General features: G+C 37.9%; 1 protein-coding gene across 8 annotated transcripts in view; it reads left to right on the plus strand.

The window, feature by feature from the left end:
* Positions 1 to 17,437, plus strand: part of NTRK2 (neurotrophic receptor tyrosine kinase 2) — a 207,372-nt gene that overhangs the window by 40,464 nt on the left and 149,471 nt on the right. For all 8 annotated transcript variants that reach the window (XM_027670767.1, XM_027670768.1, XM_027670769.1 and 5 more), the window contains exons 6-9: positions 3,550 to 3,686; positions 6,685 to 6,817; positions 8,381 to 8,680; positions 13,427 to 13,459. In XM_027670767.1, coding sequence (XP_027526568.1) covers positions 3,550 to 3,686; positions 6,685 to 6,817; positions 8,381 to 8,680; positions 13,427 to 13,459 — 603 coding nt within the window. The remainder of the gene's footprint in view (positions 1 to 3,549; positions 3,687 to 6,684; positions 6,818 to 8,380; positions 8,681 to 13,426; positions 13,460 to 17,437) is intronic.

Below are 17,437 nucleotides of genomic sequence, written 5' to 3' on the forward strand. Positions count from 1 at the left end.
CCAGAGTTATGATAATTATTGCTAGAAAAGTTTGAAACAGAGATTGTGTTTTGAGCTTTGGGGCACAGAATAGTCTCTGTCTGACAGATATCAAGATGAAACTTAAAGAAAGATAACGTCATGACTACCTTTTATGGGCTCTTATGCTACAGTCTGAACTTACTATGCTGGCAGTATACAATAGTATTTGAATCTGTTGTCTGATTGCATGTATCAATTGCTGTTTGCAAAGTCCTTTAAAATGTACATCTGTATCAACAGAAGCAATAGCCATCTAAACCACTATATTTAACCAAATTAAGTCAAAGTGAAAGCAGCATGGTTGGATATCTTTTATAAGTGTCAAAATGCTACCAACCCATATACATGATCTCACACTACACTGAGCATACAAACTGAGCATGTGTGCATGTTAAGGTCCAGTGTGTGTTGTTTTTTTTAATACAGTTATTTTTCAGTACGGGTTTTGCTGCTAAGCCTCATTGCTTGATTGGTAAGTGCAGTGTCTGGATATGAGGCCTTAAGCTACTGTCCACTTTTCTGAAATAGAGCCACATTTCAACCAGTGTGTATTCTGAGTATGGGACCCCTGGTGGCCTAGTGGTTAGCATGCAGGACTCTCACCTCTGCAACCCAGGTTCGAATCCAGCCAGTTCCCCGGGCAGATGGAGCCCGTTAGCCCTGTGAGGCCATCCATCTATGAGAAGGTCACTCTAAACAAACCTGCGTCCTGAGGACCTCACTGCCATTGTCCAAGCTTGCTTGGCCCCGGCAGATGAACCTTAGGATTAAAGGGTGGGCTCAGTTCAGCGCAGGCTGTGTCTCACCTAAAAAATCCATTGCGCAGGCTGGAAAGGGAAAAGACCTTTCCCCAAATCTTCGTTCGCGAAGACTGGCCATTATTATATTATTATTCTGAGTATGTATTCTGCTGTGGAGTGGTTTGGGAGCCACTGGAAATAAAAGCAAAATAACCTTAAAGTTCATTATCTCAAGACATGTAACCAGAAAAAATGAATCCCAGGGTATTTCTTAGGTTTTCCACCCACCTCATGACTGGGAAAGAGAGTAAAAGAAAACACACACAACAACGTGATTTCTATTTCTACTCTATTCCATTCCATTCCATTTGTACTTGTTTTGAGGCAGAGGTCTTGCAGCTGGTTTTTAGTGTAACTTTAGGAACCTATAGAAAAATAAGCACTAATATTTTAGAACCTTCCGGCAGGATACAGGTATGATGTAGCTGTTTCCATTAGAGACTTAACAGCAACATGACATATGTAGACTTTTGCAAATAAACAGAACTAGATTTAATTCTGGGTGAAAAACAGAGGCAGTACCAGAGAAATTGAACTTCAGTCACGTATCCTGTACATAAACACATTGCAGGAAGAAGTTGTCTCAGAACTTAACAGCTATCAAAGGAGAGCTCTGAGGGACGAAAGTTGTTTTTATTTTATTGGTGGTTTCACCTGAAATGATGTGTTAGTGGGAACCGTGCAGGTTTGCACAGTGAAATGCCAATCTACTATGTAGACCTTGTCCCAAGTGCTAGGGCCAAGAAGAGCGGGGACCTTTAGTCTCTTTGGATGTTCAGGTCTGGCAGGAGTAATTGTAATGGTTTTCAGAGATGATGTAAAGGTATAACTTTATGAAGCAAATTATGTCATTACTTCTCTCCTTGTTCCCTAACTAGCATAATTAATATCCAGATGTTCCCTAAGATTAGTTTTATTTCCTGCTCACCTAGTTGACAGACACTGGTGAAATTTGAATTCACAGCAGGCTAGAGCAGATGGCTACCTTTGCTAACAGATTACTGCATCAAGGCGTACAAACTCCAGCTCTGTCTCAATAAACTTCAACATATGATTTATAAAGTGAACATAATAGAAGAAATCCATGATGCCTATAATGGGAATCATATTACAGCACTACTTAAAGCACTGGGAGAATTGCCTGAGCAGTCAGTGTATACTTGTGCTGATCTCCAAATCTTATTAGGCAAGCAGGCATCGCCTGGGAAATCATTCACCTTCTTTTCTGTATTACTTCCTCTCATTTTTTTCTTTATTGAACTAATTAAGGCAGATTTTCAATACATATAGCTTCTGTTGAACCTCCAGCAAACATATGAATGTGTTCACACTGCTTTGGCAGTTAATTATTTGTTTTGGATATTTTATATAAGGAAAAAAGTCTCTGCTAAACTTCTATACCACCAAGTCCATGACGAAACTGCTGTACTCTCAACTAAAAAAAAAATGAAAAGAGCTATTGTTTCAGAAAAAGGAAAGTTATTGCAAGATGATGCATATGTATCCAGCATGGCAGATAAGCTTGATTATTTGACATGATAAATTGCAAGTAAAACTTACCTGGAACCATTGCTGAGAAATGCCTCATAAAGGAGACCAAGGCTTTTTACAGAGTGTGGCAGCTTCAAATGATGACATAGTATCTTTAAGAAAGGTGGTATTTCTAAAATGGTGCATAATTATTTGCTATGTAAATAAATATGAAATGTGAGTGCCTGTGTGCCTACAATCTGGTGGTATTTCTAAAATGGTGCATAATTATTTGCTATGTAAATAAATATGAAATGTGAGTGCCTGTGTGCCTACAATCTGCTGATATTGCTGTTATTATTTTTGAAGAGGGTCAGTCTGTAATTCTGTGTGTTTTTCTAAGCATTCAGCACATGTTTACTCTTTGGGAAACTCCCGTTGCTTTTAGTGCTAAAGAATGAGATACAGAGTGATTTATAGCTCTGTAAGATGAAGAGGGAGTCCTTACTCTTGCAAAATCTGGTCTTGTTTCCTGGTGAGTGATACCATCTCACTGCTTTTCTGCTTTTCTGAGGGCATGAGAAAAGTCAGCTGAGGTGCCTTGGATAGAGCTCTGTGCAATTGCTAACCCTCTCTTCTGTCCTTTCTCTTCTCTAGTTTGATCTGTTCAGTGCTCTGTTTCCCTCACTTTGTACTTAAGATCTAGGTTTTGCCCTGCTCTCTGTGATCTGTGTCACTGTATGAGAGGAGGGCTGCAGTCTCCTGTGTGATACTGGGAGCTAATGGGATTTTCTTGTTACTGTTGTGGAGAACAGCAGGAATACCACAATGTCAGTTAGTGGAACATAGAGGTTGCTTTGCGTTTGTTACAAAGAGATGGATAAAGTTTCCAGTTTTGAAGAGTAAGGGAAGGGGTTTTTCCATTTTGAAGTTAAAAACTGAAGTTAGGATAACTTCTGTTTGCAGACCTGACATATTTCCCTATATAATTAACTAGCATAATGTATTTCCACATGCAGTAATGTTTTCTTAGAATATGAAGCAGAGGAGGTGTAGAAAATACATAGCAGCTAAAGATTGTAGTTATATATTTCCAAAGATTCTTTTTGACTGCTTGACTGAATAGTACTGACTACAGTAAATATTTGATGTAGTGGTGGTTTTGCTTGCATTTATATGGCTTGATTAGAGTTGCATGGTGTCTCTTCTGTCAAATACAAATACGTGTGGATGTTTTTTGTTATTGTTTCTATCATAGACTTGCCCTCAGCAAACTTAAGCAATTATAACATCACCGTGGTGGAAGGAAAGAGCATCACGTTGTACTGTGATACTACTGGAGGACCACCCCCAAATGTGTCCTGGGTGGTAACTAATCTTGTTTCAAACCATGAGGTAAGTTTTATATTCAAATATGTGACAATTCAGAGGCAGGTGATACCTGCTGAATGATGGAATGAAGTTTCACATCCAGCTTTAGTTAACTTCTTATTAAAAAGATGAAAGAGAAGGTTAATTTGGGATTACGTTTGTTTTCCAGTTACTTTCAATCAAGGGTGACTGTGGCAGTGCTTTTGGACAATGGCAGACATTTGTTTCTCAAGATCCTGATTTTCACTCTGTTGTTTTAATGTTCACTGGTAAATGAAAGTAATGTAAATTTTTGAAAGTAATGTGAATCAGGATACTGAAACACAAGGACTTTCTTGTTATCAGTGATACCTGCTTACAGAAAATAAATCCAGTCTATCCTAATTGTGAAAAAAGCTTTGTGTTCATAATTTTATTATATTTTCATGTCAAAAGTTTGGTGTGTTGGAATTTGGTTGTAAATATTTTGTGGCCTGTTTAATTTTCCTTCCACGTGTTGCTACAAAAGGAAGCCTTGGAAATTGAAGTTAAAATGTTACTAAAAAGAATGGCATGTGTTTGTTTATTTTTTAAATGAACTATGAAAATGTTTCCTCAGTGAAATCATCTAGGAGGGGGAATGTTGTTTTCTGGGATCTTCATATTTTGTGTCCCCAGTGTAGACTGTGCGTACACTGGAGATGGCATGATTAAATTCTTTCTGATGGAAGTATTGACAAAGATGAGGCATTTAAGCAGATATTCAACATGCAGCTACTGACCTAATAAATTGCCATTATTTACACAATGGAAAAGACCCTCTCTTTATTAAAATTTTGTGGCATTGTTTTTCCTACATTCATGATGATGCACAACTGTCTAAAGCTTTTTGGTCTGTACAAGGTGTGGGATGTGTACTTTCAAAACTCTTCCTGCAGTGTGGAAGAGACAGGATCTCTTGGGTCTTGTAGTTTTTGTACTTTCTTTCATAAGGTCATTATATCAGGCTTGTATAGAATTTAACTAGCCTGTCTTTCATTTCAGCTCCATAAGTAAGGGCTCTGCAGAGCTCTAGTTGTATTTTTAAAGTAATTTTCTCTGATCTGTAAAGTTCCCCAAAGTCATCAGTCGTCATCAAGAACAAGAAATTAAAACGGTTTGGGGAATCTATGCCAAGTTGTGCTCTTTTTCTCTCTCTTTATTTTTTTTTTTAATTAGGAGCCAAAACAAATGTGGGATGCTGTTCAAAAAGTGAGGTCACCTCATTTTTTAACCCTCCTATCTTTGAAATGCCATGATCAGTTTGCTTCAAGCTCTCCAGAAGTATTTTGTCCTGGAATAACTTCATCATGGTGTTTTAGAGGGGGTCATAATACAGGCTAGCTACAGCCTTAGCTGTGGAGCACAGTAGTCTTTTCAGTAGCAGGAGAACACATGCCTTTTAAACCTTGTTTGCCATTCACAACTGTCCTTTTCTGTGAGTGTCGCTTTCGGTTTCTTTTCTCTCACTTCCAAGTCTCAGTTTCTGCTGCCCTTTCCTTCCTCTCATATTCTGCTTTTGCCTGTTTTCTCTCTCTTTCCTCTTTTAAAAGAGACATTAGCAAAAGTTAAAACTAGACTTTAGTTCTGCAAAGCTGTATGTTCTGAGTTTCTATGCTGCTGTATAGTCTGACTGATGTTGCTTGGATTTTTCTTGCTTTAGATTATAGCCCTGAGCATGTGGTTGAGCCCCTCTGCTTTCAGTCCAGCTTTGGGCACTGCTTACCTCTGAGAATTGCACACAGAGAAGTGTGTGATGGCATGTTTGCTTTTCAACCCACCTCCCCTACTGTAACACTGAAATCAAAGGGACATTTATCTCAAGTGGAGTTGTGCTGTCATCTCGAGGTTCAAAATTCTGGTTGCACAGGACTATATGCACAAGTGTTCCCACAAATTCCTATTGACTGCCACGTCAGGTTGCTGCAGTTTTACAGATATATTGTGTTATTAGTTTGTGTTCTGTGCAGTGCTGGTGTGTGTGTGTACACTAAGAAAATTACCTCAAAAGTAGTTTTAAAAAATTATCCTAATTATTGTTCATTTTCTGAATGTGTTTGGTTCCTATCCTAACAAAATAGTCTTGCTCTTTGTGAAAAATTCAAGTATGGAAATGATGATTTGGACATCATATGAAGGCCTGATTTAAGAACATCAGAGTCATTAACAATTAGCTTGCTTTTTGTGTGTGTGTATAATTCACCCATATTTCCTTAATCAGTATGGCATAGCTGCATATTGAGTATGTCATTTAAGACTGTAGATGGACACTAAGCTTTCTAGGAATCATAAGAATCAAGACGTATAAGAATTATCATTCTTACCTTAATTAGGCTGTACTTAAACACATAAAACCAGTACTTGGACAATAACATAGGTAGTAGAAGGTATTTAGTTTCCTGTGGAAGGTTTCTTGAGGAAAGAAAGCTTCCAAGAGAAATTTGGTTAAGGAGGAGGTATAAGACACATCATTGTCAAGGTACAGTTGGGCTCAGAAGGCAGCAGTGGAAGAGATGTCACGCAGAATTTTAAAGGAAAGAGAGAAAAGGATAAGTAAAGCAAGGATTGAATAGAATGTAGGCAAGAAGAAAAAGTTCAAAGAGAACAGGCAGAGATAGACCACAGAAATCAGTTATGAAGTAGGAGAGAGGGATGAGCAAGGGTGTGGGTAGAGAAAAAAACATTTGTGTAGAGAGGATCAAGTGTTAAAAAAAAAAAGGCAGAGACTGAAAGTGACAGGGCAGAAACATGGTTGAGTGCAGTGTTTGTAGAAGGACTTCTGGAGCTTTGAATCCACTGCCACTGACTGTTACAATTGATTCTGTAGGTGATTTAGGTCTGTGTGAATAAGATGCTAAGGTAAGGCTTTGATTAATTGTGGACTGATAGAGTTAAAAGGAAGGGAAAATGAAAAATGCCGTTCAGCTATTGCCAATAATGCCCTCCCTCTCCTTTGTTCTTAATGCTGTGGTTGACACATACATGTTTTTCTGATCATTTGTAGAGTGACACAAATAAGAACCCTGCCTCCCTAACCATAAAGAATGTTTCATCCATGGACAGTGGACTGTCGATTTCCTGCGTAGCAGAGAACATTGTGGGAGAGTACCAAGCCTCTGCTGAGCTCACGGTATTCTGTACGTATGCAGGCCTCCATACAGATCCTGAGGCCAAACTGCACTGGCAGGAGATGTTTTGGGTATAAGTATTTTTTGGTCTCCTAGGTTGTTGAAAATAAAACCCTTAAGGCATGTGAACTATCTACTTCAGTAGATAGGGAGTAGCCCAACCAGCAGTTATTGCATTTATCTTTTTCAGCTCTGTATTCTGCAAAAAATATGTTTGTAACTGCTTCATCCTCCACTTAGAACAATCTGTAAGTAAAGGTCTAAAACCCCAAATACTGAATGGCACTATCAATGTGGCACTACAGTCAAGGTTTGTAGTGGTGTGCATGTCCATACACCTGTCTTAGGAATTGAGAAGTGTGAATGCGTCAAAAAGCTTGTAGAATTCTATGAGACTACAAATGCTTAAGTTCTTACTATCTAAAACAACAGCTGCTTTGTTCGAAAAATAATACACTCTCAACATTTGTACGACCAGACATAAATTTATTTGTCGTAGCTTTGAATAGTGCATCTATTTGTTAGGGCCAAGGAAGGGGGAAGGGACATTTGGTGTAGAGGCACTGGCTGTTTAGATCTAGGCTCCAGGCTAAATTCATTTTGCATGAATGAGACAGTGTGTTTTCACAAGTTCCAACCCTCTGTTTAATTGAAGATTGGAATGGAACACTTCGTAGATGGCAAACTTGGCTCAGCGTGTGCTCGTGACAGAGCAAACTAGAGAAATCACTGTACATGTAGGTTTGTAGGTTGAAATTGGATATGTAATAACTATGGGAAGGAACATAAACTAGAAATGTTTGAACACTGTAATGAGATTCTGAGCTTGGCACTGTTATGAGTGATAAAAGGGAGTACAACTAGATGAAATTGGATGTAGTTAAGAATAAATATAGAGGAAAATTTCCCAATAGTGAAATAATGGGCAAGGTGTTGGAATAATCTCTTGAGAGAAACAGAAATAGTCTGTAAACTTGAGGCATTTAGCAGATTTGAACAAGGATGAGAATATGTATAGTAGAAAATCATCTTTCCCTGACAAAAGAATCTGGGGAATTAAGTAATCTGTTCTGACTTTGATTCTGTGAAGAAAATAGTCTGTAAGTTTGGATTCCTAGCTGAGAATATTTACCGTGCTACTTGCTTTTGACCAGCTTTTAAATATTTTCAATACTGTTGTTTTCCTTCAGCACTCCTCTGCACCATTTTTTCAGCAAAATAAAGCTAAAATGTCTCTCTTCCAAGAGAGAGATTTTCTCAGTGATCTAGTAACTGAACTTCCCACACCTTACAGGCTTTAAGTGGTTTAACACATGTTCAGTCTTTGTCTGAAACTAGTTTGCTTTGTTTCTTTAAAGAACAGCTTCATTTCAGTTGTAAGTATAGTACCCTAGGCAGAGCAGGTGCATTCCTGTCTGAGCATCCTTCAAATACATACCATTCCTACTAGTAACATGTATTTGTACTGGTGAATAAAAAATACTTCCCTGATAACTTTGGAGGGAGGAAAGGAAAGGAGGAAGGACATGTTCAGAATAGTCTGATGTTCTTCATTCTTTTTTTCCAATATAGTTGCACCAAATATCACGTTTATTGAATCTCCAACCCCGGACCATCACTGGTGTATTCCATTCACTGTGAAAGGGAACCCTAAGCCCACATTGCAGTGGTTCTATGAAGGAGCGGTACTGAATGAGTCTGAATACATCTGTACTAAAATACATGTTATCAATCAAAGTGAATACCATGGCTGCCTTCAGCTGGACAATCCTACACACCTGAATAATGGTGCTTATACCTTACTGGCAAAGAATGATTATGGAGAGGATGAAAAACGGGTTGATGCTCATTTCATGTCAGTCCCTGGAGATGGTAAGTGTAATTTTTTTTAATGTTAGCAATTGCAAATTTATACTGTTGAGACAGAGCTCTTGCCCAGTTTAACTATTTGGAGGAAGCCTTTTATAGGACTTTTTTTTTCTCTCCATGAATGTCTTCAATATTAATTGTAAAATAATGTTTATTACTTCTCAAGGGAGGCCATGCCAGTGCTCTGTAAATCTTCCCTTTGAGTAGCCATCCTCGCTGGCTACTCAAAGCCTCAAGCCTCCATTAAGGCTAATAAAAGGTTACTTTTCTGAAGTTTTCCCAAGCCTCAGTTCTGATCCTGGAAGGCATTGACTGCCAATTCAACCACTCTGTAATTTGCTGCGCTGCATACGAGTGGAACTAGGCAGTGTATTGCAAGACATGGAGGATGCCTGCGTAGCATCTAGTGCCTTGTTGCAAAATTGATTGTGCGGTCCAGTGAATTGATGATATGTTGTTTAGGGCATCAGTAACCCAGAGGCAGGATGGACAAGGTCTCAGGTACTTACAGGCATTTTGATGTCCAGTTCCTATTCATCTAGGTGGAGGTTGGGCATCTACATGTCTAGGAGTATCACTGTTCAAGATGGTTGCATCTTCAATTGCTCCAAAGGTTCTACCAAGGCCACCTAAATGCTTTTTGGGCAGGCTTAAGGTAGATTAATTCACTGAATTGCAGGGACTACTGTAAGTGATTTTTATTCTCTGTGGTTTGATCTTTTCTCACATCTCCAAAACCATACATGAAGTGACTGTAAGAACAGTCACTGTACATGTAAGCATACTGGTGTATGTGGAAGAAAACTCTGAGGGGACCTTGCACATCTGGAGTAGAAATAAAGTCATGGTTTTGTGCAGATAATTACATCATCATATCTGAAAATACGAGCCTGTATGTACCTTTGGCTTTTTAGCCATGGGATATAAATAGTTGTCTTCTTCTTTTAAACAGCAATGTGCAGTGCTAATGTTATCTGTTAGGAAAGAAGGTGGATGTTTAATATGGTCATATGTCATTTTTTCCCTATCAACTCAGTTTGCTGTAGGGAGAGAGAGAGTAAGTCAAAAGACTTTCCCATCTTTAGAACGAGAGGATGCAGAGCTGATAGAATCAGACTTTATTTACTCCTACTGTCCTTAATGCTCCTCTCCTCTTTTTTTCTCTGGAGTTCTTCCTTAAATAGACTCATTACAGAAACATGCCATAGTTTCAGCTATTGGCATCCTTTAATACTGCTTTATAACTGTGCAGCAAAACCGTTTACCTCATGGATATTCTGTGTACAGTGGAAGTTCTGTTACACTCTGCTTGATTAATATGAACCTTACTTCATTTTCTAATAGAATAACAGTTAACCTCTCATACATTTAGGTGATTTTATAACTTTTTGTCTTTGATCCAAATTCCTTCTCCTGTTTTTCCTTTATGCCTCTCCCTGTACACTGAAAACTTTCCAGTTGTGTTGTTTTAGATCAGTAAATAGAACTGTAGCTATCCTCTAAATTAGAAAGAAAACATTATTTATTTGTTCCATCATATTTATATTCATATGGAATATAAGTCTATATATTATCTATATATTATTTAATCTGTGGTTTGTTCTTTAGGCATTTCCCAAGTCCTGTAGTGGATTAAGCTTCACAAAAAGGGTACAGAGGAAATGGGACTATGTAGGGACAGGATGTAACTGCGTTAGAAATTAGTTCATATATAGTGAATGGCACCAAACCAGTCTTAAAAATTAACAGCAGGAGAAATGGCTTATATACTTAGCCTCCTCAATTTTGTTTTTAGTTTTTTCCTGTAAGAATTCATGGCACTGAGCTGCTGAAAATGTCACAATGTTGTTGTCTCCTCCACTGAAGCTTGCATAAAAGCAGATGCGTTGTATTACAATTTTTGTTCTCAACTATTACTATTTAAAGCACTGTCAAGCTTTTCCAAATCCTTAAAAGGCTTTTTCAGTGCTGTCATTACTGTGTAGTTTCTTCTTTTGGCCCATATGTTGTACAATGAATCATAAAGATTAAGGCCCATGCCCCGGTATTACGTTCATTTCCATGTCTTCATGACTGAATTAAATATTAGTCCTGATGTTTCATGAAGTGAGGTACACTCACTGAGGTTAAACTGATTCTCTGCTTATTGTATCACTTGGACAAATGCTCAGAAGGTAAAAACAAAAAAAAAATTCAAAACCTATAATCCATATGTCTAAAGTAAATACACATAAGTCTGAAACATGTTCTACTATCAGCAGCATAATACTCCACTTTCAGAGTTGCATCAAACATGGTGAAGATGTGATTTCTCTAAGATGCTCTCAATTTCCAGCATGCTACTTGGTGAACTTTTTTCACCAAGGATGGAAGAAACTATGTACCACAGTGGAATTTTGATGGTGTTAATAATACCACAATTAATGTTGTAAAATAAGAATTTGTTTTAAATATGAAGACCTAGGAGAATAAAGTTTATATTTTATTAGCTTTATTTTAGCTATCTTTAAGCTGCTAAAGTTCTTGGTTTCCTGTTCTTGCTGAGAGTGAGTTGATTATTTGAAATGACACTGCAGTGAAGAGTAAGCCAGAAATGGTCATGGTTTATTCTGGAGGCTGTCCTCATAGTTGATCCAAAATGACTAATGAATGTTGGAGAGATTTTTACCAATAATAGGTATTTTTAATTAAGCTTATTCATCTACTAACTGTCTGTGCTAAAATCCAGCTGAGGGATTCCAAGTCACATATATCTTGTCATAGTAAAAGAATATGTTAAATATGCCATAGAAGTAGCATTTGCTTGTGTGGCATAATGTGTTTTGCAGAAGTATGTTTTTGGAATTGAGTCCTTTGCTGCTGTTTTATTTTGAAAACATCAGATTTATAAAGAAAGAAGCAAGCAATCCAAGTGTAGTTGATGTAGTTTGTAAAGATGAGTGAATAGGATAAGTCTTTTGATAGTTCATTTACTTAACAACCTCTTTTAAAGAGGACCAAAACAATGGTGCCATTCTGTATTTGCCTTGAAAATAAATGTGTGTAAATATGCAAAATTATTGTGGAAGTTTAATGTTAAAATAACTTCAACTGATGATTAAGTAGGTGTGTTTTTATGTGCTAAATAGAAAAAACAATACTAAGTAGAAAATTTGGCTCTGTTTAGGATCATGATTTTTGAAACTTTATTTGAAGTATTCAGTTATATAAAAGGAGTTGAATAGAGTTGATGACTTCCTAGTTTTTATCTCTGGCAGGAGTTAAGGGTTTACTAATCTGCTTACTTTATCCCAATTTAAGTGAACAGTAACAAAAATGTTACCAGAAATAAAGGACTAGAAGGTTTTTTATTGTTGTTGTTTTGGGTTTTTTTCCACTTCTGATTACAGAACGTGAGTTAAAAAATACTGTCTTTCAGCAGATGGATGTTTTACACCAGGAAAACTGAATCCATGGATTTTTATGGACAGAAATCTCTGGCCAAATGTTGCTTGAGGACAGATAGTGCAACATTTCTTCACTGGTTATTTATTTCTGTCGATTGACATGATGCTTCTCATGGGGATTATTGAACTGTATCTCTGGATACTAGAATATCTTCAGATGCATTTTAAAATAAACCTAATTATCTGTTGCTACTCTGCACATAGATTGCAACTAATATTTTCAGCACAGTTTCTCATGCTGTGAACAATGGTGTTCTGCTCATATTCACAGTGGCTTTATGCCAGTACAATGCCACTGCTGTGGATTTGCTGTATAGTATTATAAACAGAATTATGCTATTTGAAGTTGGATGCATCTTTAGAGATTTTAATTATCTATAGTTTTACTTCCAAACCTACAAAAAGAAAGACTAAAAGCATGGAAGACATTATTAAACGCCTACTACATAAGCTATGTTATGAATACGTTATAAACTAGAATGGACAGGTATGTTAAGATACAAAACAAGTATTCAAAGCATGAATAGTCTAATAGTGCACAATAATTCTGTGGGCGTTCTGTGCATTACATTCACACGTGTGCTTAGCCTTACATATGTGCAGTAATTAGAAATGATGCAAATAGGAACTAGTAAAACTTAGAGAAGTGCCTGGACAGGCACAATTTGCTTGTGTAAATTCTGGTTTCTGAGACATCTGACTCTTTTGGTAAGAGTTCTGTCTGTGTATCAACTGTGCAGCTGGCTTCTTGGAAGCATCCTTTTACAGAGTGAATGAAATGGTACTGCTTTGGTTGTTGCTACCTCTAGCCCTTAAATTACCAGCTCCCAGCTAAACCAGTTTGCTCTCACAGTGATATAATAGCAATTTCTTTATCAGGTAAAAATCAGTAATTGTTAAAGCTCACTGAAGTCTGATTCCACTTGAAGTCAGGGAGAATTTTACCATTAACTTTTCAACAGGAATAGTTAATGTTGCACTTATTCCATATATATATATTAATAGTGGAAAGTAGGATTTTGCCCAGTTAGGGAATAATGTGTGCCCTTGCCAGAGCTAGCTTGCAGTACCTCTTTCACATGAAGCAAAATATTAACCTTTGGGATAGCTCCAAAATGGTTGTAAATGTAATCTGATAAGCAGGTACTGCAATTATTGATGTTGAGTTGCATTTATGTAGTTACTAATGATTGCTATGGCAAATAAAGTCATCTCTTAAAACAATTCCTGTTCTTGTTCTTCCAGCATTTGCAATCTATTTACATAGCTTTTCTGTTTTTTTTTTTCTCTTCTCCGTGTGCAGGTAGTGGCCCAATTTTGGATCCAGACGTTTATGGTATATATTTGATTTCCTTTTTCTTTTCTTTTAATGCTAGAAATTAAGGAACTGAAACCATTAAAAGATTGAATGTCAGGCTCAGTTAAATTGAAATGTCACATAACACGATTCTAAAAGGTACTTTGTGTTTTTGGTTCTTCTGCCTTATATTCAACATACATGACGGCAATATGATGTTTTACTTACTCTGCTGCTTTTGATTCACATTAGGAGAAGCATAAATCCACTGCTATGAATGGGTATAGTTGATCCTATAGAATGAAAACTGTCTAATGTAGTTCACAGACGTAAGGTTTTGTGAACCTTTTGGAGGCATTTCTTCAAGGAAAGAGAGTTCGGGATTTCTCCTCATATAACTTAATTTATTTTTTCAAGGATGATTACATACTTATTTTGCCTCCAAAAATGTACCCCTAAATCCCACTTAAAAATGAAGTTGGTGTAAGTAAGTTTTCCTATAGGCAATTTATTCTGCTCTGTCCACTCATTTGTGCCTTCCCTTCATCTCTCTTGCATAAGCAGACCATCAATTCAGTGGTAGCTGAGTGTGTGCCAGGAGATTTGGTAGCACAGTGTTCACATTAGTTTTTAGTTAGGAGAAATGTACCTAGTGAAAGCCAGTGTGCACTAGAATAGTGTGCACTAGCAATTGGCTAGTTTTACAAAATATTTCTGCTATACTTCTGGTGAGTGGGAAAGTTCACCTTAACCAACATACCCAAATGACCTGAAGCTGGATCCTATTTGGAGTACTTTTTACTTGGATGAAATGGCCCATGACTCAAGTTAGCTAAAGCTGATCTAAATGTTATGTCTTTGATTCCATTCCATGTCATTAAACTTTAGCAAATGTGCAATTGAAGCATCAATTTGACTTTAAATGCTTAGAAATTCCAAAGGATAGCTTCCCCTCCCTCTCTTTCCAAATTGGGTTTGTGTTGTTTTTTTTTTTTTGGTGGGGAGGGTTGGGGATAGGAAAGTGGTGATGGTTTGCACAATTTCTTCATATGTTGTATTATATAAACCGTATGCATGAAGATTTTGATTCTGAGTTGTTTATGAAGGCCTTGATGCCTGTGTATGGCTTTAGTCATGTGAGGTCTGTATGCTTCGATTGACTTGTGTAGGATTCTGCTAATATGTTGTGCTTTGAGTTTTGCTGATGGATTACACCCTGCAAGACCCAGTCCCAGTGAAGGCAACCTTCCTTTTTATTCTTGGCTGTTCTTTCTGCTGTTTGAAAATGCTGTCCTTGTGATGTGAGGTGATTTCCAAATGTTTTCCGTTAAGTGTTTTGAACATGCAACAGAAAACAGAAGAACTGATGAGGCTGCATCAGGCTGCATGACATTGTGTTTGCCTGTGGGAGTCCAGACTGCATGGCGCAGTTCCTGCAGTGCATGGAGCAGTCACTAGTGTCTCTAGCTCACCTCTCTGGCACCTCTTGGAAAAGGCGAACAGGGGAAGCTCTCCTGACACCGTCTGGGAAGTGACTGAGAGAAATAAAGCAACTCACTTGGGTATGAGCAGGAAATTTAAGTGCAAAGCCAGCTCCTTTGGCTCTGAGTTCACATTTTCATGCTACGATGCTTCTTCTAATGTGATTGTGAACATCAAAGAGACAACCTGCCCCGTATCAGTCAACCCCCCCCCCCACCGACTGGGGGGGGGCCGCCCCCCCCCCCCCCCCCCCCCCCCCCCCCCAGTGTTGATATGACTGTACTGTTGTGTCTGTCCCAGCCACCATGCACCTTGTTTCTGAAATTGCTGCAAAATATGTCCCAGCCTCAGCTGCAATTCACCACAGTTTTTATAGTTATTGGTGGCTGCACAGGAGAACTTGGCCCTGCAGCAGTATGAGTCCTACCTAGCATGAGTCAAGACCCTGTCTGTAAAGTGCTCAGTGTTTATGTTGGGTTTTCATAGTGAAATGAAGAGGAATTTGTTTAACTCAGAATCATCCGGTTTGGGCTGTTGTGTGTGTTTTCCTTGACTGACTCACCCATTTCAAGACGCATTGAAGATCTGGCACTATGCACCTCAAATGCATATGATTCACAATTAGACAGCAGGGAATGTCAGCACAACACCAGTGTACTGATGCAGCCTACTTTAGCTCTTGCCCATTTGAATATAAAAGCGTATTCAGGGGATTCACAGACCAGACCTGAAACACTCTGTATGGTTCTGACTAGTCCTTCAGAGTGTGATTTCCAGTAGCTTAGTACAGATATGAGCACAGACACAACTGCAAATAGCAGCATCTTTTGCCCACTGCTACTTACATGTGAAATTAAGAGCAAAAAATTTCCTTCTTCAAAGTTTGTTTTACAAAGTCAGAGCAGTGAAGGATCTAAAAATTTGTTTTATATATTGGTTTTATAAACCTGCAATAAATATGAGGTTGGCCAAAACTATATTTGCAAAAATGTTCCCAGCTAATTTTAAAGGAAGCCCAACCTTCTAGGCCTAGGTATTTGTTATAAAGCAAGCTTTGCCTGCAAATAAATGAAGCAGAAGTCTTCTCCTCTCCTGTGGCAAAGTGTGTACTCATGGTGACAGATGGTCTTGTCCAAGAGTCCAGGCTGCTTATGCAGGTGAGCTCTTCAGGCAGGGATTATACTACCCGGATGGGCAACAAGTGCTGTTCGTACTTCTGTTGCTGATGCGTGGTAAGCTACACCCATAGAGATGCAGTGCAGAGTTGTGGAATTCAAATGGTAAAAGACCAAGAAATTATTTTTTTTCTCATGAAAATTCTGTATATTTAATATGTATTTTGGCTTGAAAGAATCCTTTGGCATGCATAGTTTAGAGCCAAAATAGAGTATGGGGGGTTTTTAGACATCCTGACTCTGCTGACTATAGCACTGGTGCCAGAGGTAGCTGATAGCTTCCTCTGCCAAAAAAATCTGCAGCCTGCTAGTGCCTTGCAGAAAGCAAGTGCGTTCTTGAAGATCAAAAGCCCAGTGCAACATCTTGCTAGCACTGCCAGCTGAGCTCTCCAAACTGGCCTTCGGAACTAAAGGAGAATACCTCTGCTGGGGTGCAAGCCTTCCCTGTGCTTGCTCAGCAGCAGCTCTGTGATCGGAAGAGCTCCTGCCTCTGTAATTAGCAAGAGCTCTACCTCTGTGCTCTGCTTTTTCAATTTCACAGTTAAAATTTCATCTGTAGGCTTATGGCACTGATTTTAATCAAAACATGTAAAGAAATACCCAGTGAATTGCAAACTTAAATTACAATGCTGGAGGTGCATTTTGTAATAGGTGCAGTTATTGCCCCTTGTTTCTTTCATCTGCACACATTACAGTCATTAAATTGAAATGTTGCGTGTGTTTCCAAAAGTAAATACAAAATATATGCATTTTTAAATTTTATTTTAATGCATGTTTCTCTTAACATATATTACTATTTGATTGTTTTTATCTCATTTGAATAATTTTGTCAGGAAATCATGGACTATATATTTGTGTATCATTTTAAAATTATTATAAATAATTAAGCCATGTTCATTCTTTGTACGGAATAGTTCTGGATTTACCTTAGCAGCCCTATCAGTGGAATTATTTTGATAAGTCAATAAATTTCTTCATGCAGGTTCAGGCACTTGAATTTTTAAAGGATTACCTGTATGACAGCAATGGTAAATGTTAACCCCTGTGCATGCAACAGAGGTTTTTAATTATTTATTAAACAAATAAAACCAGCTATTTTCCATTTGATACTCATAAAACTAGCTAGAAACCCATCTGCCAAGTTCATCAGCTAAACAAAAGTGCCCGAGCTAATTTCTAAGACTGTCCTATATTTGACTGAATGCAAGGGTTCAGTGTAGAGGGCAGTCTTTCATTTTTAATGGGAATTCAGAAGTGCATTAAAATAGCTCTCTGAATGGAGTTCTCATTTAATTCTAGTGTTTCCAGTAGGGATACACATGATGACGTAGATTGCTTCTCTTTTCATGTTTGTCAGTCG

The sequence above is a fragment of the Neopelma chrysocephalum genome, unplaced genomic scaffold (assembly GCF_003984885.1).
Source record: "Neopelma chrysocephalum unplaced genomic scaffold, ASM398488v2 Primary Assembly neopelma1_96936, whole genome shotgun sequence".
Taxonomy (NCBI): Eukaryota; Metazoa; Chordata; class Aves; order Passeriformes; family Pipridae; genus Neopelma; species Neopelma chrysocephalum.